Raw genomic sequence first — 24776 nt, forward strand, 5'->3', positions numbered from 1 at the left:
AAGTAAAAAACTTCCTTATTTATTTCTCTACACCAGGCATGATTTTATAGACCTCTATCATGTTTACCCTTAGTTGTCTCTTTTTCAAGCTGAAAAGTCTCAATCTTATTAATCTCTCCACATATGGCAGCCGTTCCATAACCCTAATAATTTTGTTGCCCTTTTCTGAACCTTTTCCAATTCGGGTTATCGATTAATTGCAGTTAATGCACATGATTAACTCAAAAAAATTAATCGTGATTTAAAAAGTAATCAGGATTAAACAGAGTTTTAATCACACTGTTAAACAATACAATACCAATTGAAATTTATTAAATATTTTTGGATTTTTTTCTACATTTTCAAATATATTTATTTCAACTACAGCACAGAATACAAAGTGTATAGTGCTCACTTATATTATTTTTATTACAAGTATTTGCACTGTAAAAATGATAAAGAAATAGTACTTTTCAATTCACCTCATACAAATACTGTAGTGCAATCTCCATCATGAAAGTGCAATTTACAAATGTAGATTTTTGTTACATAACTGCATTCAAAAACAAAATAATGTAAAACTTTACAGCCTATAAGTCCACTCAGTCCTACTTCTTGTTCAGCCAATCGCTAAGATAAATAAGTTTGTTTACATTTAAGGGAGATAATGCTGTCTGCTTCTTATTTACAATGTCAACTGAAAGTGAAAACAGGCATTCGCATGGCAGTTTTGTAGCCAGCATTGCAAGGTATTTACATGCCAGATATACTAAACATTTGTATGCCCCTTCATGCTTATATAGAGGCAATATGATATTTTGTCTTATTATCTATCCCTTTCCTAATGATTCCCAACATTCTGTTTGCTTTTTTGACGGCCGCTGCACATTGAGTGGATGTTTTCAGAGAACTATCCACAATGACTCCAAGATCTCTTCCTGGAGTGGTAACATAAATTGATGGGGTCTAAATTAGCTATGTATAGTTGGGATTATGTTTCCCAATGTGCATTACTTTGCATTCATCAACATTGAATTTCATCTGCCATTTTGTTGCCCAGTCACCCAGTTTTGAGATCCTTTTGTAGCTCTTTGCAGTCCACCTGGGACTTACCTATCTTGAGTAGTTTTTTATCATCTGCAAATTTTACCACCTCACTATTTACCCTTTTTTCCAGATCACTTATGAATATATTGAATAGGACTGGTCCCAGTACAGACTCCTTGTGGGACACCACTATTTACCTCTCTCCGTTCTGAAAACTGACCATTTCTTCCAACACTTTGTTTCCCATCTTTTAACCAGTTACTGAATCATAAGAGGACCTTCCCTCTTATCCCATGACAGCTTACTTTGCTTAAGAGTCTTTGGTGAGGGACCTTGTCAAAAGCTTTCTGAAAATCTAAGTACGCTATATCCACTGAATCCCCCTTGTCCGTGTGCTTGTTGACCCCCTCAAAGAATTCTAGTAGATTGGTGAGGCATGATTTCCCTTCACAAAACCCAATAAATTATGTTCATCTAGGCGTCTGACAATTTTATTATTTACTATTGTTTCAACCAGTTTGCCCGATACTGAAGTCAGGTTTACCAGCCTGTAATTGCTGGGATCACCTCTACTTAAATGGAGTACAATATATTTTTTAAAAGAAATGAGATTTTAGTAATGACAGACCCACTAAATGCTCTACTGCAGAATCTTCGCTGAGAAGTAGAGCAATTACTGCCATGTTTGTCGTAAGAATTTGCTGATCAGCAAAGTGAACATTAATAAGGTTCTATTCTTTTTCTAATTCACAGGTTTCCTGCCCCCCACCCCAAATGTTCTTTACACAATTTACTAATATACAAACTCAATTTTGCTCAAAGGACAGGATTACCTCCTTCCACAGCCAACACTAAATTCTCTCTCTTTGATCAGCTGGCACTGCAGAAGGCTGTTTGAGGGATTGGAAGGCTCAAGGAATAGGTTGCAGCATCTAGGTTACCAGTTAAAATTAGTAGGGACAGAAAGTCACTGTCATCAAATGGAATATGGGAAGCGAGCTAATGGACTCAGTCCCATTTCTATCATCACAAAAGCAACTTACAAGTCTATTTAAACTGGCATACTTCTTGGCAGTCTCAGCAAATGAATGAATTGCGTCTCAGAATGAACTGCATTCATGCCTAGAGGTGGTCCTTCTAAGGTTACAGAGAGACAACAAAAACACACTGGAGTCAGTGGAATGACTGACTTCCATGAGTTTTGGACCAGCTAGATAAAGAGTGCGAAAGCTTGCACTGTTGACACCTGTACTATAACTACTGTGTGGAAGGATAGACTCTGGCTAGCTAAAAACTGCTAGAGAGAGTTGTGCATTTGCTCAGTTTCTGTTCTTTCTTCTAGAAACCAAATTTATTTTCTATTACGGCTACTGAGACTTTTACTAAATCTACATTTCAACACAGGTCTTTACGTTGTGGCACTAAATAGACTTGGTAATCTCTCTTTGGAAAATGTGTCTGTTTTTCAGCCAAACTAATTATGCAACATCTCTGAAAGGCCACTAATCATTTCCAGTGACTGCACATGCACCTGTTACACAGGGGAAAGGATGCACTGAGCCATCAAAAGCACTTATAATTCCATCAATATGTTCTCAGAGCTCAGACAATTTGGAACTTTGGGGCAGGTTTGGACTAAGTGCTTTGGAAATGGAATTCTCTCTCCGTTAGAAAGATGAGCTGTTGTAATTAGCAGAATCCTAGAGTTACAAGGGGCTAGATTCTGATACTTTTATTATGTTAGGTGGTACTTGATTTTGCAAGCAGATCCAATATTAGCAAGGCCACTCGTAGAATGAAGAGCTACCTAGTATTAAGTAGAGGTGGCAGAGTTTGACCCAGGTACTGCTCAACACACTGATGCTGTTATACTCTGATTTTCTACTCCCAAAATTCATCTGGATATAAAGACAGCATTATATCACCTTGACAAAGTCTTGGCAGACCTAAGGACCTGCCTTCATGAGAGACTCCCTCCTCCCATTTGACTGTCTCATACCTGCAAGAGCAGAAGCATATGCTCTGGACCACCCTTGGTTTACAAGACCATCTGGTAGGACATTTTCCAGCAGGGTCCCTCACCTTTGACACTCACTCCCTTTTGTCCCCAAATAACCTGGACATGTTGATCTTCATGGTATGTTGCAAAGCAGACGGACTTTTGGGGAAGAAAGTGTGACATGTCAATTTTGTGGGAAAGATTGATTTTAGTTGGTATAATAAGTTGTGGGATGGGTACGGGTGGCTCCATTTGGGGATACTGATGGATTTTATATTTGTGCCAAAAGCACCGAGAGGGTGTGGAGAGGCAATTGTTAATGAATGTATAAAGTGTAATAAACAAATAAAACAGCTGAAATAGAATATGGTTCTCAGGAACATTCACATAAAAGTATTAATGTAATTGGGTTAGCTAGACTTTTGTAATCAACGCTTATTTCCGCATCTAGTCTTCAGATTCAGGAAATCAACAAAGCTATTTATTGCAGGAAAGAATCTCACCTCATTGTCCTCATGTATTTCAATGCTGCCTTGTGCAGGGAATCTTTGTTTTCTCAAAGAGGCTCTATATAATTCACCTGAAAGGGAGAAAAAAAAAAAAAAGAAACTTAGCACTTTAGCATTTGGCTGTCTGATTGTTTAAAGAGATCTGCAGAGATGACTCACTAAGAGCTTGTCTACACTTACAAGTTAATTCAGATTTAAAGTGCAATAGCTATTCCTCAGTAGCTCCATGTGTAGACAAGACATTTAGTCTGGTTTTAAATTAGAAACATTTCTGTTGGGAATCCTGTGATCAATCAGGAGCATGGACTAGGTGTCTTGCAGTTCCACATGCAACAGAATCTTTCATTTTTATAAGAATGCTTAGCTCTCATTTAGGGCACGATCCAATACTCTCTGAAGTCAGAGAGAAAGGATGATCTTTTGGTTAAGGCTGGACTGGACTAGACTCAGTGCTGGGTTTGGTTCCAGGCTGTGCCATAGATTTCAGAGATGCCAAGGTCGGAATGGACCATTGTGATCAGGTAGGCTGATCTCTTTTGTAACACAGGCCATAAACATCCCCACAATAATTTCTAAATAAGACCTTTTAGAATAGCCAATCTTGGTTTAAAAATTTTCAATGATGTAGAATCCTCCATGACTCTTGGTAAGTTGTTCTAATGGTTCATTACCGTCACTATTAAAAATGTACACTTTCTTTGCAGTCTGAATGTGTTTAGCTTTAAATTCCAGGCATTGGATTGTGTTATACTTTTCTCTGCTAGACTAAAGAGCCTATTAGACGCCCTGTTGACCTTGGGAAAGTCATGTAATCTTTCCGTGCCTCAGTTTCCCATGTAATATTACTGCCTTTCTCCCCCTTGTTGTCTCTTGTCAATTCAGTTTGTAAGCTTCGGAAAGGGAATGTCTCTCATTGTGTGTTTCTATAGCACCTAGCCCAATAGGGCCCTGAATTCTGTTGGAGAACTACCTAGGCACTACTGTGTTGTAAACAATAATAATGGGAAGCCTCTCCACTGGCTTCAGAATAGGCTCATAGTGTCACTAACTTCAACAAGCACAGATTATTGATAGCAACCATGCCATGTTTTATAGAAGATGGTTTCTCTCGTGTCTTATTTAACCTACAGGGGTAACGACAATTATTTGTACTAAAAGCTTGTCACATTTGTTAGCAAAGGGATTGAGGATACAACATCCCTGGAATATTTGTTTCCCTAATTTGCATAAATATACAGCTTTAACACTCACTACATAACAAACAACAGAAGAGCAGTGAATCCAGTTATAGTCTAGTCTCAGAGTTAGATATCAAAAAACCATCAATCACAAAGGGAAAACCAACAATTTAATATACTTTTTGACACAATATATAAATGTATCTGAATGTGATTACAAGTCTAGAGGTTTAATAATAGATATTTATCTAAATACTTATTCACCATCCAATTTATTAAAAAATGAAATTTCAGAGTTTTCTGGTTTGTTTTCAGTGTAAACCTTCATGCTTCAGGGCATAAGCCAATCGCTAACTTGCCGTGGTCAGGAAGAAACTTCCCATGTGGCAAGTTATTCCATAAATGTCCATTACTGGATTTCTTGTAGCTTCCTCTATACACTTACTGCTTTCAAAGAGAGAGAACACTAGATGGACCATTGGTGTGATCTTATACAGCAACACTTTTGTTCATACATTCCACAAGTGACAGATAGTAGGTAAAGCTGCATTATGCAATATATCCTCCATCCATGCCCTAATGACCATGTCTGCTGCAGATGTGCTGAAATTATTATTGAAATGGTGCTGAAGTTTTGCAGCAAAGTTGCACTATTTCTGTTCTCTGTTCTCAGAAATTGAGAGATGAAACTTGTAAATCTCCAGAATCAAAACAGATTCTCAGAAAATGTAAATTGGCAGTATTAGATGGGTTTCCTGTAATGATCCTGTCATCTCTCTCTACTGCAGCCAGGTAGATTATGACATTGGTATAGGGTAAATCTACACTTAATCTTCATTTTTTCCCCTCCGTAATAGAGGAAATACTTGCTGATCATGTGCAAATCAATTTCTTTCTTAGCTTAATAAAACCCTTCAGGTTAAGAAACAGATCTCATAAGATAGATTAACAGACCCTATGCTTTAATCAAATTAATTGAGACCACAAAAGTCTATAGAAATGGGGTTTTCTACATATTATAGACTCAACCTAAATTTAAATCTGCTCAACTTTCCATTTTTAGAGGAGCCCCAAATGCATATTCTAAAAGGAAAGGAATCTATCTATATTGGTGGTCAGGCAAGCAGGACACAAATCTGAACCCTACAGGTTCACATCATGCATTGGAGAAACGGTTCCCACTGTCCCCATGGCTAAGGAAAGGGTGAGATTCTCCAGTCTGAGCATTTCAGGGGGCATGGAGGGAGACAACCAGATTGTGAAGCCTTGCTGAGGAAGAGGAAAAAAAAATCTCACACACTGCTCAGAGCATCAAGAAATGTCTTTCCATCTAGCAACCACAATGGAAGGAGGAAAAGGAGAGAAAAGAAAGACAAATATATACCAGGGGCCTCAATGAGTATTACATTCATCCTCACCTCCTGAAGAATGGCTGGCTCTATCAAAACAGGTTGCCTGGGTAGCAACATACTAAGGATGTGACAGTAACAATAGGTGAACATGAATGGGTCTCTCCTGGTAAGCCTAGGGGAAACAAACCCCTCAAGCATACGTGAAAAGAGTGTCTCACATTAAGAATTCCTTCCCCATGAGCAAACTCGGTAAGTAATATCACATTGTCCATTTTGGAGGCAGTATTCTTAAAAGCATTTAAAAGTAGATCTAGCAAGGCGCTCTCTGGTCTCCACGCACAGTGTTCAGCAACTTTTCTCTAGCTATGTGTGTTGGTTACCTAGGAAACAGTTGTAGGATGGGATTTGATTAGCTCAGTTGTCAGCTTGATTGTCACATTTATACTTGTGGCCAACCACTTGCTGACATTAAGGGACACTCCACCCTACTGTGTTGTACGGAAGTTAGGAGACATCTGCATCAGAAGTGATCAAAGTCAAACTTTGTGCAGAAAAGATCCACCTGTTCAGATCCTGACAGCCTCTTCCCCTGCCCCCGCACACAGTGGAATCTCAGATCCCTGCCCCCCTGCCTTGTAAGCTTGGAATAAAACTGCAGAGAGCAACCAGCCAGAGATTTCAGCTATTAAGATGCAGCTGCAGAAATAGCCAAAGCGGGGACCTTCAGACACTCTGAGAACTTTCTGTAGTTCTGACTAGACTTTCTCTGCCCTGTGCCGATTGCCTGTTTGCTCCAACTGAAAGAAGGAAAACAAACAACCAGGGCAGTCCCTACCCATATGCAAAGTATGCAGCTGCGTAAGGCACCAGGAAATTTGGGGCACCAATGCGTGCTGAGCCAGCCCCTGCCCCGCCTCTTCCCCAGGGCCCCGCCCCTGCTCTGCTGCAGCCCCGCCTCTTCCCAAACCTACTCTTCCCCCGCCCCACCCTCACTCCACCCCTGCTCCGCCTCTTCCAGCCCCCACTCCCACTCCCCTAAGGACTGCTGCAGGGGTCAGGCCTGCACTCAGCACGTGGAAAGTGGAGTGACCTGGCCCCAGCCTGCTCCGCTCCCCACTGCGCTGCAGGCGAATGCTGGAGGGCGGTTCTCCCCTGCTCTCCCAGCTTCTCTCCCCCCCCACCCCGACACGGAGGCCTGGGGCTAGCCCCGCCCCTCCACGGAGGCCTGGGGGGCTACGTAGGGCACCAAAATGGCTAGGACAGCCCTGCAAACAGCACCCATTTCTTAAAGTACTTTGGAGAACAAATAATTAAAATTATCTTGACTCACTGTTTTCTCTACTTGATGAATTCTACTGACTGTTTGCCCCGACATTAATATACTGGGATGTACTATATTGGTTTCTATTGCAAGACCGGCAGTTCTCCTAAAAGCATCCAGGGATTATGACACCCTAAAAGTCCATTTTATGCCCATATTTGCTACTATGTTCTTAGAGCTTCCAACAAAGGGAGCTTCTGAAGTTAGTAAAACAGCACATTAACTTTACCTAACACAAAATTTTGCTGAAAGCCATGTAAAAGCAGTTAAAGGACAGAAACTTTATGGTCTGATGGTAGTCCATGTAGAATGTAAAGAGCTTGTACGGTGGTCCCTTTTTCATTAGCAAAGAGTGAGGCTAAATGCAGCTCAAGTTGAACAAGTGGAACTTTATTAAAACCTGTGCATGGCCACATCCATGTGGGTGAGTTGCGTCCAGCCTAACTCCTCACCGTATCCCTTTTTCCTGGTGTGAACAACAGTCCCTTCAGGGAGCATGGGCCAACTCACTCCACTGATCGTGATACATCTTCCCTATTTTACAAATATTTTAATATAAATATGACTAACAAATAACTGATGCCCAGACCCCCATCCCATGTCCCTTCAGCCAGAGTCCGCCAGCACAGCCAAGTTGGTGTCTCAACTTTACCACAGACTCAGGAGGTTACAGAGTCTTTGAGACAGTTCAGTCTCTTCAAAATGCAGCCACATCAGGAGGGACGTATTTCTATCTCTGAGTCTAGAAAACGATCTGATACAGCCCCTTATCCTGCCTCCTCACACTTTTCCAGCAACAAATTTTTACCTGATTTGAAGACATAATCCAGACAGTGAAAAATGAATTTAACCCTTAAGACCTGAAACCTTAATAAGTAGAGTTTGCTATTTGTCTAGTGACTCAACAATCTATAGAACCAACCAGGCATTGAACTAAGGGTGAAAAATCAATTTCCTTTGGTATATGCCTGAACATAAGCTTCAGAGAACTCTGGTACAAGAACAGAGTCATTCTGCTTTATCTCCTAAACCGGTTCATTTCCTCCTACAGTCTACTCCTCTCATGACCCTTGCTTCTATCACCCAAACTCTCATTATTCTCCAGCATTGCCCAAGATGGTTGTTCCACATCTTGCTAACCACTAAAGCCTCCCACATGCTGAAAGTGAACTTTGATTTGAGAGTATTGGAAGCCCCAGATCAGTCACAACGCATGATGGGAGGGGAAGTTATGATTTCACCACAGGGCTCTGCAGCTCATCCTCAAGATATCTCTTCTCCATTCTGCTGCTAGTAAGATAAATTCTTTTTAAGATTATAGACATTGTAAATTATAGCAGACTTGTGATTAAGAAGGCCATGTTGCAATACAATCAAAGCATAATAAAGTTAAAAGACCATTTGGCTCTGGCATAGCACCTTTCATTTCAGGTTCTCAAGGGACTTTATAAACTTATAAAGCACCACAACACCCAAGCAAGATAGGATTACTTCAGTTCGAGGTGCGAGTACTCAGCATCCCTGGAGGGGGAAAAACCCACAACAAGCTAACTATGTTACCTTCTTTTTCTTCTACAGGAGGCTGTTAAACCCTGGGAGAGCAGAAATGTATGATCTCTAATCTCTCTAACACTATCTTCTCTGTCTCAGAAGAAAAGGAGACCATGAAACCCTTTTGAAAAAGTCAATGACAGAAAATATGTACTTTATAACTTCACACATAGCACAGTGTTGCAGCCCCACCTGTTCTGCGGGGATTTGCTGCTTTGAAAGGTGAGCTTCCTTCCTGTAAAAGTGGTAGAAGTTAAGGATCCATGTGTTTGGGAGTAATACTAAAAAAACCCAAGCAAATCCATAGGCTGATATTATTGAGAAAGTAACAAACCCAGTCACTGTTTAAGGTAGGTTCTCATTTTCTGCTGCTGCTGCGGGTTTCTGGTAGTTGTTCTAATGTTTTTGGAGAGTTTTAAGTGTGTATGAGAGCAAAGGGGAAATGTAACTTGCCAATTCTAAACAGCAAACATTTCCTCTGATCTCTCTGCATGAGGACAGAGAATGAGTGCATCACATAATGCCTCAGGCACAAGGCTTGCTTTCCTGTGTATGTAAGCAGAGTCAGGATGAGCTCCACCCTGACATCTGGTGGTGAGGTGTGGCAAGTTGTGGAAAAGAACTTCAGGGGCTGATCTCATTTGCATAGGCACACCCACCCCACCTAGAATGAGGCCATAGCTGCCCAAATGGTCACTTTGGCTGCTGTGAGATCCCCCAGTGTCTCTGTTATTGGGGCAGGAAGAATAAATTGTTATTACCCTGATTATGGCAATCAAGGACAGTGGAACTGTACTTGGCCTTTTGTTATTATGGAGGGACTCGCCATCAACGAAGTAGCACTCGCTAGGCAAGGGACATGGGTTCCAAAACTCTGTGAGGCGAGCGAGGCTGGAGGCAGGTATTAGTACCTGGTAGTGTGGGCCCATTTGTGAGAGCCTGAAACATCCATTGCACCTCTGTCTTTCTCCACTGTGGAACATCAGAGCTAATTTTGGGTCTATTAGGAGTCTAGCTACAGGTGCTGAGCTGAATTCACTTTGGCCTTGTGGTGCACCAGCACTGAGGCTTCACTACTACAAGCTGACAGGTTTCAGAGTAGCAGCCGTGTTAGTCTGTATTCGCAAAAAGAAAAGGAGTACTTGTGGCACCTTAGAGACTAACAAATTTATTAGAGCATAAGCTTTCGTGAGCTACAGCTCACTACAAGCTGAAATCACTAAAGAGCTAAAATTACTAAGAGCTGAAATCACTGAGTACTGTGTTAAGTAATGGGGAGCCTGAAGGTCTATTGCGGCGCGGAGCAGTTCGCGGGACGCCTGGAGCGGCTTGTACCATAGGGCAGAAAGTTCCATTGTGACACTATCCCAGTGTTTCTCAGAGGATAATCCATAAATATATTCACAAGGTACTCTTTGTCCATAGTTCAATTCCTGGGAGGAGATCTCTCTCCCCTTAAACCAGGTCATCAAGTATCCTAGGCTGCTTTTCCACACATGGCCTGTGAGCTACTGTATTTTAATAGTCCCATTCAGTGTCTTTAGGGTTCCATCCTCTGTTCTGGGAGGAGACGTATAAAGTCAACATCCACTAGGTGGGGAGGGGGAAATCATACTCCAAACAACTGTGTTATTTTAGTTCCTTTGCTCCGGGCTTTTCTTTACTAACGAAGATTGAAAACACCACCCAAACCATCTCCCTGTCCCCTGAGGGTCTTGTCTTAGCTGTTGTCTCCAGGTTCTACAGCCCTCCATCTGCATCTGGGTATGTCGACACTGCAAAAAACAAACAACCCCACACCGCAGCAGCAAGTCTCAGAGCCTGGATCAACAGACTCTGGTTCGTGGGGCTCATGCTGCGGGTCTCAAAATAGCAGTGTAAACAAGCCCGGTTGGGCTGAATTCTGGGCTTGGAGACACACCCGCTCGCTGGGTTTCAGAGCCCAGGATCCAACCCAAGAGGCAAATGTCTACACTGGTAATTTTTTTTAGACCCATAATGTGCACCCAAGTCAGTTAACTCAGGCTCTTAGACTCGCTGCTGTGGGTTGCAGTTTTTTCCCCCGCAGTGTAGCTGTATCCATTCAGGCCTTCTGCCTGACCAATGCACAGAACCTCCCTTGGCCCTAACTCTCTCATCTGCTTTCCAGCTAAAGAGGCAGGAAGCTCAAAATGCAATTTCTTATTGGGCATCAGACCAGGAGAAAGCATGTGACTTGCAACTACAGCTCCCAGTCTGGAAGGGAGCAAGGACCATAACGGGCCATTAGGAGGTACACATGTGCCCAAGGCTCAGTATCCTGCTATGAGGTGCATACCCATTGTCTGGGTGTATGTGCTTTACAAAAAACAACTTCCTTTCTCCCTTTGCTCCTCCTAGTCATAAAATATTACTGATAAATTAACAGAGGTTTATACAGGGGCAGAGTTTTATTCAAGCTTTGGATTCGATTGCATCTTTGATTCTTTAATAGAAGCTGCTGGGTGCAATGTTCTTTTGAAAACCCAGACAACAAAATACTGTGTTTTAATGGCATGGAAAACGTGCAGACTTTAAATAAGAGGAAGATGCTTGTTTGCAGCACTGATGAATGATTTTAGATGGAGCTGGGTGGAATTTTTTATTTATTTTATTTTTTCCAAACAGTAATTTTGCTGGAAAATGCATTTTTTTCAAACTCTTCACGAATTTGCATTGAATTCAATTAATTGGGGGTTTTTGGGCAGGAGGAGTGAAGGAAATTTTTTCTTTAAAAAGTTGAACATAAAGTGAAACATTTCAACTTTTCATGACAGTTCATTGAGAAATTTAGCTGTTTTTTTCTTTTAAGCTCCTCTCTCCCCCATGGAATAAAACACACCTGAAAGTGATCCAAAACAAAAAGAAAAAAACAACAACAAAAGTTTGTTTTGGGTCCACTGAGACATTTTGTTTGACCTAAAACTAAATCTTTTGAGAGGCTTCAAGTTGGGTCCCTGAACTGGAAAATAAAATAAAATAAAATAAAAAAAAATCAATTATTCATTCAGCTCTAATTTTAGCAGATAAACATTTCACATTTTGCTACCCAAACAAGTAAATAAACTCATCTGAATCCAAACATAGCTACAGAAAAGTATAGAAAGAAAGGGTTTAAAAATCCAGCTCATCAGAAGGGACTTTTTGTTCCTGAGTTCTAAACGAGCAACATATCTCAGGACCACACAGGCTTTATTGTACAGGCTAAATTATGGAGGTTTACATAATTGGAAGCCTTCTTTGTCATGATGGCAATATAACACAATAGTACTATTGAAGAGTTACAGCTCTGTGGGAGAAAGGATTGTACAGCATGACCTACTAGAGAAAATGCCAGAGAAATTTCATTAGCTGTTGAAATGAAGCTGATTACGGGGAAATTGTGTGTTTTATTATTTACTGAAAGCGTTTTAATGAGGTAAAATAATAACAAGGCTTAGCAGGACTGAACCTCTCTGATGAGATATCAATGTTTCACAGATTTTTTCTGGCAGTCTTTATTTATACCATCATTATAGCAATTTATGCTAATTACATCATTATGTAAATTACAGTAACAAAAAGAATCAGATCCCATACAGAGGCAGAAACCAATGGACTGTAATGGCTTACATTCTAATTGCATGTGATGGGGGAAGGTTAGAGATGAGATTACATTAACAATGATTTTTTTTTTAAATTTAAACCTGAAAATGAACTAGCTACAGACTGCCCTAGTCTCTCAAATCTTGGAACAAGCAGAGAAGTCACAAGGATGGGAGAAGATCCTGAATACTAGATTTTCAAGAAATCTCAGCTCCTATTTTGACATCTATAAGAGTGGATTTTCAAAAGATCAGTAGCCAGCAGTTACCAGTGTGACCCTTCAGCACCTAACATGCATGGAACATGCTGAGCTCTTTTGAAAACCTGGTTATGGATTTTGGTGCCTAAATGGGAGCTGTGCTCTTGAAAATATGGCCCCAGCTATGGGTGCTGAGCCTTTTGAAAGTCTGATCCACTCACCTGGCCCAATGCCTGGTGAAGTCAATGGAAAGTCTCCCACTGACTTCAGTGGGTGTTGGATCAGACCCTACTTCATACCAATGAGACACCTTGTCCTCCACTCTCTACAAGTGGTTTCCCATAGAATATCCAATCAAGTTCAAAATCTATGTCCTCATCTTGGCACACCCAAGATATCTAAAAGACAACCTGAAGCACCAGGATGAGGGCCAAGGTCAAGAACTCCTCAGGCACAATGGAACTTTCTACCCTATGGTAAAGCTCATTTGTACAGCAGACCGCTTTCTAGGGGTCGGTTCAGAGTGTGGAACCAACTCCCACAGCAAGAAAAGACCATCACAAGCCTCAGCACCTTCTGCCTTCTTCAACCTGCCTTCTCTAACAAATATAGAGCAGCCTGGACATTTATAAAAACAAAGTCCTACCACAACAAAACATTACACCATGCACATAATGCTCCTCCTGCAGAGTATGAAAACAAAAACAATCCTCATAACAGATGTTAGTCATGTCACTTAGTGCACTAACCGAAGAGGCTCAGATACAATGGAGATGAGAGTTATATAAGAATCTATATAGAATAAAATGATACAGAAAGAAGGATGGTCCAGTGGTTAGGGAACTCTCTTGGGACACCTGGGTTCGAGTTCCTGTTCTACCACAGACTCCCTGTGTGACACTGGGCAAGTCACTCACTGTCTCTGTGCTTCAGTTCCCCATGAGTAAAACAGGTATGAAAGCACAGCCACACCTCACTGGGGTGTGGTGATAATAAATACATAATAAGACTGTGAAGCTCTCAGATAATATGCATTATGCAGGCCACATAAGCACTGCAAAACCCATTTTGAATCACTGAATTCTGAGAATCAGTAAAGAAGAGAACACGTAATAAAAAGAGCAAAAATAAAAGCAGTATAAAAATGGACCTGGTCACTTATTTTGCAAACTGTAGATAAATAATATTTCTAACAATTCTCCATTATTTTTCAGGATTACCCTACAGTGCATTTACTAGTAATCAGTAGTATGCATCTCACTACAGCACTAGCTATGGAATCTTTGCTGAATAGCTGAGAAAGAGCTGACATTTTTATGCATATTATGAAGTATGTGGGATTAATGAGCTTACATCATCTAGGTCAGAAGCAATTTAATGAGTGGAAATATCTTGGTTTTTTTTAAAGCTCACATTCCAAACAAAGATTTCAGACCACCTATATAGTCTTCTACAGCCTCCTGTACTCATCTCACTGATAGAAACCTGTTCTCCCCTTCACCACTCACACATAAATTTAATACATACCAAATAAAATTAAACGTTAAAAAATGCATTATTCAGTAATGCATGAACCAGGTTATCTTGCAGGCTGTTGTATTCCCTTTGCTTCAATCTGAAACTCTAAAAGCAATAAGTACGTAGTATTACTGAACTACATTCAATGACCAGCAGAGAATTTGGTCCATTGTATCAAATTCTAAGTGCAATCACTATTAGCCCAGTCCAGCAGAGGTAAGAGGAGACATACAAGCACTCTTGGAGCCTGTGTCATCACGAGTGTTTTTCTACCAATGTTTCTCTAACTGTGATCCGCTGGATCTAATATGGATACACTTCAGTGTGCTCAAACTTGCATCTATTAGCGCCATGAGAGATGTTGAAAGTCTAGTACGTCAACACTTAAACAAAAAAAAGCCACCACCTTTGAGCACTACACAATTTGAAGGAAACTGAGCATATTCAGTCCATTGTAAAGGGTAGGAGTCCATTTGCAAATTTCAAATCCAGGTTTAGGTTTTGGACACTTACTGAAGTTCAGAAGTAATCAGATTTAGCGTGGCACTTCGGGGTAGTCTCTAGTTTATTCAACATTAATAATCAGTTATGATGTAACCTACCCTCAAATAGGCCCATTTCCAGCCTAGATTACGGACACCAACAACAATCACCAATCTCACCCATCCACTATATTAGATTAGAACAAGTGTCTTGGTTTTGGAGCGACATCACCAAGATAGCAAATACTAACAGAATCAACACAAGGGCTCAATTTAATTGGCATAGCCCTGTAAAGAACAAACTATGCATAACAGGTGCTAATGTGATTCCAGAGTCATGTTAGCTGCATCTTTAACAGGCTTATGATCCAATATTCCCTCTCCAATCCTTACAGAACATGGATAATGAAACAGTAGGAAGTTTTAGTTCTACATGTCAGTAATTTATATACTCCAGTCAAACAAAGGCAAGCTGTGCCATGATTCATTAGTATCAGGATATTTCTGGAATAAACAGCACACAGGAGCCTCCTCAGATGGGAAGTCAATAGAGAGTTTTTAAATGCCTTCCTGAAATTTTGTACATTTTTTCAGCCAAGATAGAGATCAGAAAAAAAATTTCTCCCGATAGTCCAATTTGGTATATTTAAAAGAATTGTACGTCTTCCTTTGTAGCATCCAACTAGAGAACATATTGGACTATATGAACCATTAATCTATTCTGATATAGCAATTGTTAAACTCGCATGCTGTACCGGTAAGAATCAGCACAAACTCTTCACGTGGATTTGTAATATTATTTATTATGATCGCTTCCAGGGGCCCATCACAGAACCCAATTAGTCTCTTCCCCAAAGAACTAATAATCTAAGTATAGATTAAGATTGTCATGAAATAAGTCTTATACTAGGAAGACTAGGAGTACTCTAAAAACACGTTATACTCAGTTTGCGAGTGATGAGATATCTATATCCCTCTCTCCCCCATATGTAAAACCAGGTACCTTTACTACCAACTGTACAGGTTTAAAAGAGAGCAATATGAATGTCTAAAAATGCCCCAAGAAACTTTTCTTTCCCATGAAAATGTTACAACTGGAGAGTAAAGTAATTTCTTGGGCCCTTCCAGAGTTACAAATGAGTACTGGGGTCCTGTATAAAAATAGGACCAATCCATTTTCCAGTGGCAGAAAGCTCATTTGTATTTCTGCAGGATGTGATATATCAGAGTTTAAAGCTGTGACACGTGCCTAGAAAAGCTGTATCAGGCATATGGCTGCATGCCACTCATCCTGTGGCCCTGTGAGGGATAGAAGGGGGGACTTTCCACACTTGAGAGGAGGAAAGTTTTCTCAATAAATAAATAAATAAAGCTGCAGTTTTGTTTGAAACTGGCAGAGAGGTGCAGCCGGCGGTGAAGGCTGCAGCAGAACCCCACGGAGAGGCACGGCAATCGGCCGTTGACCCGAGCAGCGGAGCATGTAAGGTGGCCTCATGTCTTCCCCTCTTTCCACTCAGGCTGGGAGGTAAACTCTGCAAATGAACTTCTGAACTCTGGGGCTGCACTGGCCAAAGACAGAAACCGTGGTGGGGAGGTGACTGTTTAGTTGCTTGACTTAAGACCCTGAGGGGAAAAGGACACTGCCCAACTTACTTGGGGGTGGGTCTTTTGCCCATGGTTTGTGTTATGAATCCCATTTGTGTGTTTCCCCACATAATGCTGCATCTAGCCTCCTTTATTAAAAGGCTTTTGCTACACTCAGACTCTGTGCTTGCGAGAGGGGAAGTATTGCCTCAGACATCCGGGGGGGTGGTATGTAGTTGTCCCAGGTCACTGGGTGGGGGCTTGAGCCGATTTTTGCTTTGTGTTATGAAAAGGAACCCCTAGACACTGAACCCAGCCCTTGTTGCTGCCAACTCTGAGGGGCAGTAGAAGGGTTTAAAATGTTCAGAGGTAAGTGCCAGACATGATGGATTAGTGGGCAGAGAGATGATAAGACAGTCAAAAGTGTATGACAATTACCACGACTCTGCAATTTATCATACAATCCATAATTTATCACATGACTCTGCAATTTATCACATGGTTTTCTCTCTCTCCACACACCCCTGCACTCACACCCACCTACACACTTTTTCCATCTCTATAAAATGTAATATTAACATTCTACCTGGCCTAATTCAGTAAATTCAATGCAAATTACTAATGCAGATTAGAAATAGTCTCCATTGCATTTAACTGTTTTCCCATCATATTGCCTGATAGAAAACAGTAAAACAAATTACTTAGAAAAGAATGAGGAGACTTCACCATTTTGTGATGCTTGGATCAGCTTTGTCAAGTGAATGGCCTGTCGTATTTTAGTTGGTCAATTTTGGCATGTCATTGCCCCAGAGACAATTTATGTTATGCCTTTCGCTTCACTGAGAAGCATGATGCAGGCCATAAAGTGCTGCAAGCCAACCTGAAAAATGCTGATAAAATATCTGTAACTGATAAGGTATATACAGCAGTATTGCTTAACTATATTCCCATTTGTGACTGAAACAGTCATATAGGATATAACAAAACAGTGGCAAGTTTTATATTAGTACTAAATAAGTACATTCTTTCTGGTCATATGTACAGACATACTCAGATTCACTTAGGTAACCAATATCTGTGTGTATGATGTTCTGCTAAGCCCTGTCAGCAAAGTGGTTTCACGTCTGCAGTTTCAGTGAATTTATCATATCATGTTAATCTCAGTCATTGTGCTGGTCCATGTTATCCTGTGCATAAATGGCTAGGAAACCTGGATTGGATTAGAAAGACAGAACAAGCCATGTAGAAGACAACAAGGGCCAGATTCCACAGAATTTAATGCGAGTTGCCCGAGGGCTAATTTGGCCCAAGATGCTCAGACACACTCATATGGCCAGGAAAGTAGAGGCAGAATTCTAGCTATATTTGGCAGGAGCACAGCTAAGGAAACCCTAACCCACAAATTAATACAGTTTTGCCGGGACAAAAATTCACAGCTGGTAGCTTGAGTTGTGCTACCTTTTCCAGCTATTCCTTTACTCTTTAAAGCAGCACATAAGAGAGCTTTAAAAAGCATGTACTGCCCACAAAATGCAAGTTCTCCAAACCGCTGCATAACAGGGTTATTCTTTGATTGCTTAACATAACCTTAATGACATCAGTGCTGTCACATTCATTTCATGCCTCCCATCTAGGTGAACTCTAGGATGGAGAGAGAAAACAGGATTCTAATAAAGACTGGCATGAATAACATGGATTAGTTTCCTTCTAAAATATTTTGGAAAGACCCCATATTTCGTGCCAGCTACTAGCTTGACTCAATAGTCTCTGCTGACCCAATTTCTTTTATGGTAAAGACCACTGAGAATAAATCAGTTTTAAGTGCTGTTTTCAGAAAGCAGAGCACTGGGCGCTTAGGGATCTATCAGAGGCGAGACAGTCTGGAAACATTTAGGGTACAAGTTAGGAAGCCTTTACAATGAATGCTTGGAGAAGAAATGGTAACTGAAGCTCACGTCCCCTCTGCTAATGCTCCAATGCTGGAGGCAGTCATAATGGGGCTGTATATGCTCCTAGATCACAGGTTTGGAAGGCCACTAATGCTACTGGTAGTGTTATGGGGGCCAAAAATATATATATTGCAGGGCTGCCATGGCTGCTCCTACTCATCATGCTCCAGCAAAACTCTTAGAGGCTGGTACTATTGTGGGAAAGAATGCTTTTTGTAGAATTTTCCTCAGGTGTCCTATGTCTGCTCCTTTCCTCCTTCAGATGCAATAGCTCCAGCTACTGCCAGTCAGGTAGGGCACCCTTCCCTCCACCCCATCGTAGCCCAAACCGTAGCAGCTTTAATTTGGTCCTTAGCCATCTTCCCACCCTGCATTAGAGGCAAACCTTCACCTTTTGCAATAGTTTACAACCTCTCAGAGAATTAAGGCCCTGAAGAACTTAAGCATGTGCTTAAAGTTAAGCATGTGAGTAAGCCTATTGAAGTGACTGCTCTTATGCTTAATGTTAAATACACTGGATCGGGACTAAGAGTGCAACACCATTATTAGATTCCTAGACACAAGGGAATTGTAAACATCTGCTGCTTTATCTTCTTTTGATGTGAAATGTTGTCCCACAACCTCCCTCCACCTTTATTTTATTTTAGGCTTTTAAAGTTATTTTTTTCTTTAAAGAAACCTCTTCTATGGCAAGTCATTCAACTGACATTAGTTCAAATAAGAATTGATCAGAGAGACTTTTGATAGAATCATTTTCCATTAGAATATGCAGTTCCATCAAAAGTGAAACACTTCTCAAAATCGGGTTGATTTACCAGAATTTCATTTTGGAAGAAAACCAGAAGAAAAAAGTTCCAACCATGTCAAAACCTAATATTTTGACATTTTTTCAGAATGAACTGTTTCCATTTTTCATTTGAAATGATCTTTTGTTTCAAAGGTTTTTATTTTGTATTATCTATTAATACATATTATAATATAAATAATAATAATATTATTATAGAACAAAATAAAGAAGTCAAAATCAAAATATGTTCAAACTACCCAAAACATTTTAAAAAAAAATTTCCTTGCAGGAAGTTTGAAACGTTCAGTTTTGTGTCATTTGGAATGAAGTCAAAATTCAAAATCTTTATCCCCTTCACAAAATAGAACTACCATCTCTCCACAGCACTAGTTCAAATAGTTTTGCCTCCCCACCACTTTAATTCTTCAAGCTGCACATTCACGTGGCCAAACCACAACACTAACCCTTCAGAAAAGAGAACTCTTATAAGATGTCAATCTTAGCATAATGTCAATTTCATACCTACTAAACAATTCTTAAAGTTTCTTTTTAACATACATTAATTGTGCCTTCCATTTTCCTTACACGTAATCAAAGGGTGTCATGTCTCCTAAAGTTAAACTATCATTCAAATCTTTAAGGTCATTTACATTTTGTTCAAACACCTTTAGAACTCTCATGATGCTCTGTGTCATAGGTTATCAAACTTTTTCTGAAGAGTGGATGAGAGATTGTCTCAGACTCTTTCCTTTTTCTTTTATTATTTCACGATCCACCTCAATTTCCTTTCACGATCAAATAGCATCCCTCTGGCAACATTAGCAATTGTGTACATAAGCAAGAAATGTGAAGGAAGTATTTACTGCATTTTCCATAAGAACGGCCATACTGGGTCAGACCAAAGGTCCATCTAGTCTAGTATACTGTTTTCCATCAGTGGCCAATGCCAGGTGCTCAGAGGGAACGAACACAACAGGAAATTATCAGGTGCTCCACCCCTGGTGCCCATTCCCAGTTTCCCTTTTCTTTCCACTTCTTTATCATGCAGTTTAGCAGTTGGGAATGAAGAGGAGAGCCAATAACATGTGACCAGCCTGCTCTCCACAGATTATCAGCAAGTGCTCCATGGACCACACTTTGGGAACTCCTGCTCTAGGTTATGCTACAAGTTATAGATGGCCCCGACTCAAGATCCTGAATCCAACCATCACCATGGTTTGGGGAAACTTTGGGATCTGAATTCAACAGCTCAGATGCACATCTACTTTAAAGTAAGGATTGAACTAAATGTCTATTCTTTGGGTCCAATCCTGAATTTGTTTTCTCCAACTTCAATAAAAGTTCTTTCTATGGTCATTAACCTGAGCTGACATCACAACGCAATAAAAATCATTATTAACACCTCAAGGTCAGAGTCTTTATCTTTGCACTTCCTCCATTTTTCCATAAAACAAGCAAATTGAGACTAAGTAGAATGCCTTTAACCTTTTTTTTTTTTAATGCAAGATTTTCAATAGAAACTAGTGATTTGATATTTCTGAGATGCCTAAATAGGGGTCTGATTTTCAGAGAGCTGGTGCTAATTGTTTTCTGAAAAAAAATCAGTCCCCTTTAAGGTGTCTCCAGTTGGAACCCAAACCGAGGCACCCAAAATAACTAGCTGCTCTTGAAAAGCATGGCTTCAACAAAATTTTTTAAAATAGTAAGAGATACGCCTTTATATAATGAACTAATAAAAGAATGCTGCATTCTGAATTTCATAGGCATCATGTCTAGATGGTCTAGATAATACTTAGTCCTGCCTTGAGTGCAGTGGACTAGACTAGATGACCTCTCAAGGTCCCTTCCAGTTCTATAAAAAATCCATTACAATCTACATACCACATAGACTATGCTGACAGCTTGTGCTACACACTCTCAAAATTTTTTAAATTTGTTAGTCTCTAAGGTGCCACAAGTACTCCTTTTCTTTTTATGTTCAGGGAGTCAAACTCAGGCAAAGTCCTATAGGATCATGAAGCAAATTCACAAACTCCTTAACATTCACCTCTTCATAATGAAGGGAAATTAAAAACAGTGCCAATAAACCACCAGGTCACCGGAACATTTTGACCACTTTAACAGAAGGAGCTAGTGAAAGCACTGAAAGAGAGAGATAATATTCAGAATGATCTCAGTCCTGCTCTCATTCTGAAAAGAGAAGTAGAGGTAGGAAAATCTGAGACTTATCCTTTCTTTGTGTTGGTAATGCTCACAACCCACTACTCTGACATGAAGTAATCTCAGAGCTCTTAAGTGTATGGTCAGCCTTAAACAGGCTATGGTTTCCCCTCTCCATATGCATGTCTTTTCTTTAAATAAAAAATTCTCAAGGCTTGTGAACTAAACAACTGTTTTCTCTTTTCACATAAATCTGGCTCTCTCAAAATGACTTCCTGAGCCTCCGTGGCAGTAGCCTGGAAATCTCTGCATAGACAACTCTGAAGAGGGTACATGTCTCAAAAGGAAAGATGCGGGTTACCACAATTACTGAATTACACATTTCCAGATCAGTTTCATTTGCAGCAACAGAATCATGAAAGGAGGCCTATCAAAATAGACAGCAAAAGATGTCTCAAAACACACCCTATCTTCCGAACTCTAGCAATAATTCAGTGTATTGATCTTGCTGGTAATTTAGTCTATTAATTTTTTTAAGAATCAATACAGCAATTCACAGAAGTGCAATATGGAAAATAAATCAATGAACCCATAAAGAGTATTCCAGTAACATAACATTACATGGCTGAGATTGTCAAACCCATTTAAACAATCTTAATACTTAATACTCATTGAAATGAAAGGGGATTTGGTGCCTAAATCCCCTAAGTAGCTTTGAAAGTCTCAGCCTATAAGATTCATAAGGACCCTTGCAGGAACAATAGGAACTCAAGCTTATAGGGCAAAGCCAACAAAAAAGCATGACCAAGCCACATCCCCTTAACAATTACTGAAGGAAATAATGAAAAACAGAAAAATTTAAAAAACCCAAATCACAGCATAACCCTAATCCAATAAAGTACTTAAGCATGTGCTCAATTTTAAACACCGGAGCAGTTCCATGAGTGACCTTTCACTAGTCTATAATGTATTTGAGAAGTATATAACTGCTTCAGAGGTAACAAGACAAAAGACACTTTAGTAAAAAGTCACCTGGACTACTCAGGTCCTACAAGTTAAGCATTTAAGTACTTGGTTGGATCAAGGTCTTAAAATCTCCACTAGAGACTGAGTAAGAGAAACAAAGAAAGAAAGCCAAACTCAGACTGGAAATAGAGCATACATTTTTTCCAGTGAGGGTAATTAATCATTGCAATTTTTAAACTGAGATTGGATGTTTTTCTAAAAGATCTGCTCTGGTTCAAACAAGAGTTATTTCTGAGCAGTTCTCCGGCCTGTGTTATGCAGGAGGTCAGACTAGATGACCATACTGTTTCCTTCTGGCCTTAGGATCTATAAATCTGGTGGGAGCGCATTCAGCCTTTTCTATTTTATCTGATGAGATGCTCAAAAGCGTTAACCCAAATTTAAGATAGTTGAGGTCCATTTTCTTGTCAGTAAACAACTTTAAAAAAAAAAAAACTTATAACAAACCTTCTGTTTTGTTTAATTTCATTAGAAGAGGTCTCATCATCTGACTGACAGAACATTCTGCTCCCACTTTCTCAAAGGCTGCCCACCCCAGCACTGTCACAGAATGAAAACATTATGGCAATCCTGGAGACTTCACTTCTCCTCCAACTTCCTGTCACTTCTCCCAGCTACTGACATTTGCAGGAGAGGTCAAGGGCATAAGTAGAGGCGCTCATCTGGTAATTTATACAGTGTTACATCAATTTACAGCAGCAGTGGATCGGACTCCCTCCCTGCCCCCACTCCACGCCACTAATAAGTTAAAGTTTTTAACCTGGATCTATTTATTAATTTCAATTTAAATAATGACTAAAAAGATGATTATCCAAAGCTTTAGGTGCCCTATCACATCATTAACAATACAATGTAAATTTGCTGCACCAATAAAATCATCAGATGCTGAGCCAGCCAGTTGTCTAGTAAAACTCCTTTCCACCCCCTTCGGTGTTTAGGAAAGATACCCTTAGCCCTCTCCAAAAACCCTATTGCAGTGTGTCCAGACCACCACCAAATCTGGAGTACAGTAAACCAAGACATAGAGCAAGTCCCAGAGTCTTGGAGCATCACAGAGAAAGCCCTGCTGGCTACTTCCTCTCTTTTATAATGAGGAGGATTCAACTTACACATCCCTGCTGATTGCAGCTGTGGCAGTGCAACACGGGGTGAGAGGTGATCCCTCATGTAGACCAGTTAAGAACTGACATTTAATTAAGAACAGATATTTGTGTTGAATATTTACCAACAAAAGATTGTTTTTTCTTAACAGGCTCTGTTTCTTTTATTGCCAACACAAGAGACTAGCGAGCATACCCCCGTGCTTGTGATGAAGTAACTCCTCCTCTCTGAAGCAGTTATCTCCTCCTCTCTGATACTTTCTAGACTAGTGGAACGGTCACCTGCCAAAATAATAAAGCAACAAGGCTGGCTAATCAGTAAGATCCTGGCCTTCAGCTTTCTGAATTGCTTGGAAGCGGGATGAGGATTCTTGAGACCAGAGTGCAAAGGACACAGACACCTTGAGGAAACAGCCAGGTTGTTTAACCAACAGAGATTGATGTTTAATCAATACTAGTTGCTCTTTAATAAGGTTCACTGGCATCTTACAGAAAGGAATGTAGATTTTTAGGTCTTCAAGGAAAGCAGTGTATTGTCTGAGATGGCGGCTGCTGTTATTTTGGTCTCAACCAAAATGCTTTTTATGTATTTGCCCCCAGCGACTGTATAAATGCTTTTCTGAATACAACATTTTTTCTATCCACTACTTTGTTTTCCTACATGTATTCAAAAGCAGACATCAGAAGAGTTTATCCACACACATTTTTTGGACCTGTATGTTTTAGTGTGTTCATTCAAATAATAAAAACACACAGTAGAGCACTGAATATTTACACAGTAAATCTCTTGAACCAAGAGGGACATTTTCAAAAATGACTTCGGAGTCTAGTGTCAAGGTGTCTGGAGTGACTCATGACCGTGAGTGCCAACCTCAGGGCAGACTGTCACAAAGCAGGGCACAAACCGGTTTTGAGTTTTATGCTTAGATTTCTCCAACCAAAGTATCAAGTGTAAACTTCTCCAGCACTACAATAGCCTAACCATGGAGTCACATACAATCCCCTTGGGTACTCAGTCTATCTTGCCACCCAGGCAAACTTGCCTTTGTGATGGATGGTCCCTTACCCCCCAAAAAATCACAATAATATTCAGATTTCAGAGTAGCAGCCGTGTTAGTCTGTATTCGCAAAAAGAAAAAGAGGACTTAGAGACTAACAAATTTATTTGAGCATAAGCTTTCGTGAGCAACAGCTCGCTTCATTGGATGCATTCAGTGGAAAAAAACAGTGGGGAGATTTATATACATAGAGAACATGAAACAATGGGTGTTACAATACACACTGTATTTTCCACTCAATACATCGGATGAAGTGAGCTGTAGTTCACGAAAGCTTATGATCAAATAAATTTGTTAGTCAATAATATTCAGGTCACTCACTCCCAAAGGACCAGTCACTTACCCCAGGTTAATTGTACCTTAGATCTCTCACC

At 40.2% G+C, this 24776-nt stretch overlaps 1 protein-coding gene across 1 annotated transcript in view; it reads right to left on the reverse strand.

Moving 5' to 3' along the window:
• PITPNM3 (PITPNM family member 3) overlaps positions 1 to 24776 on the reverse strand; it is a 348983-nt gene that overhangs the window by 107316 nt on the left and 216891 nt on the right. The window contains 1 exon segment of the mRNA XM_043499395.1: positions 3529 to 3605. Coding sequence (XP_043355330.1) covers positions 3529 to 3605 — 77 coding nt within the window.

Source organism: Dermochelys coriacea, chromosome 17 (genome assembly GCF_009764565.3).
Source record: "Dermochelys coriacea isolate rDerCor1 chromosome 17, rDerCor1.pri.v4, whole genome shotgun sequence".
Classification (NCBI taxonomy): Eukaryota; Metazoa; Chordata; order Testudines; family Dermochelyidae; genus Dermochelys; species Dermochelys coriacea.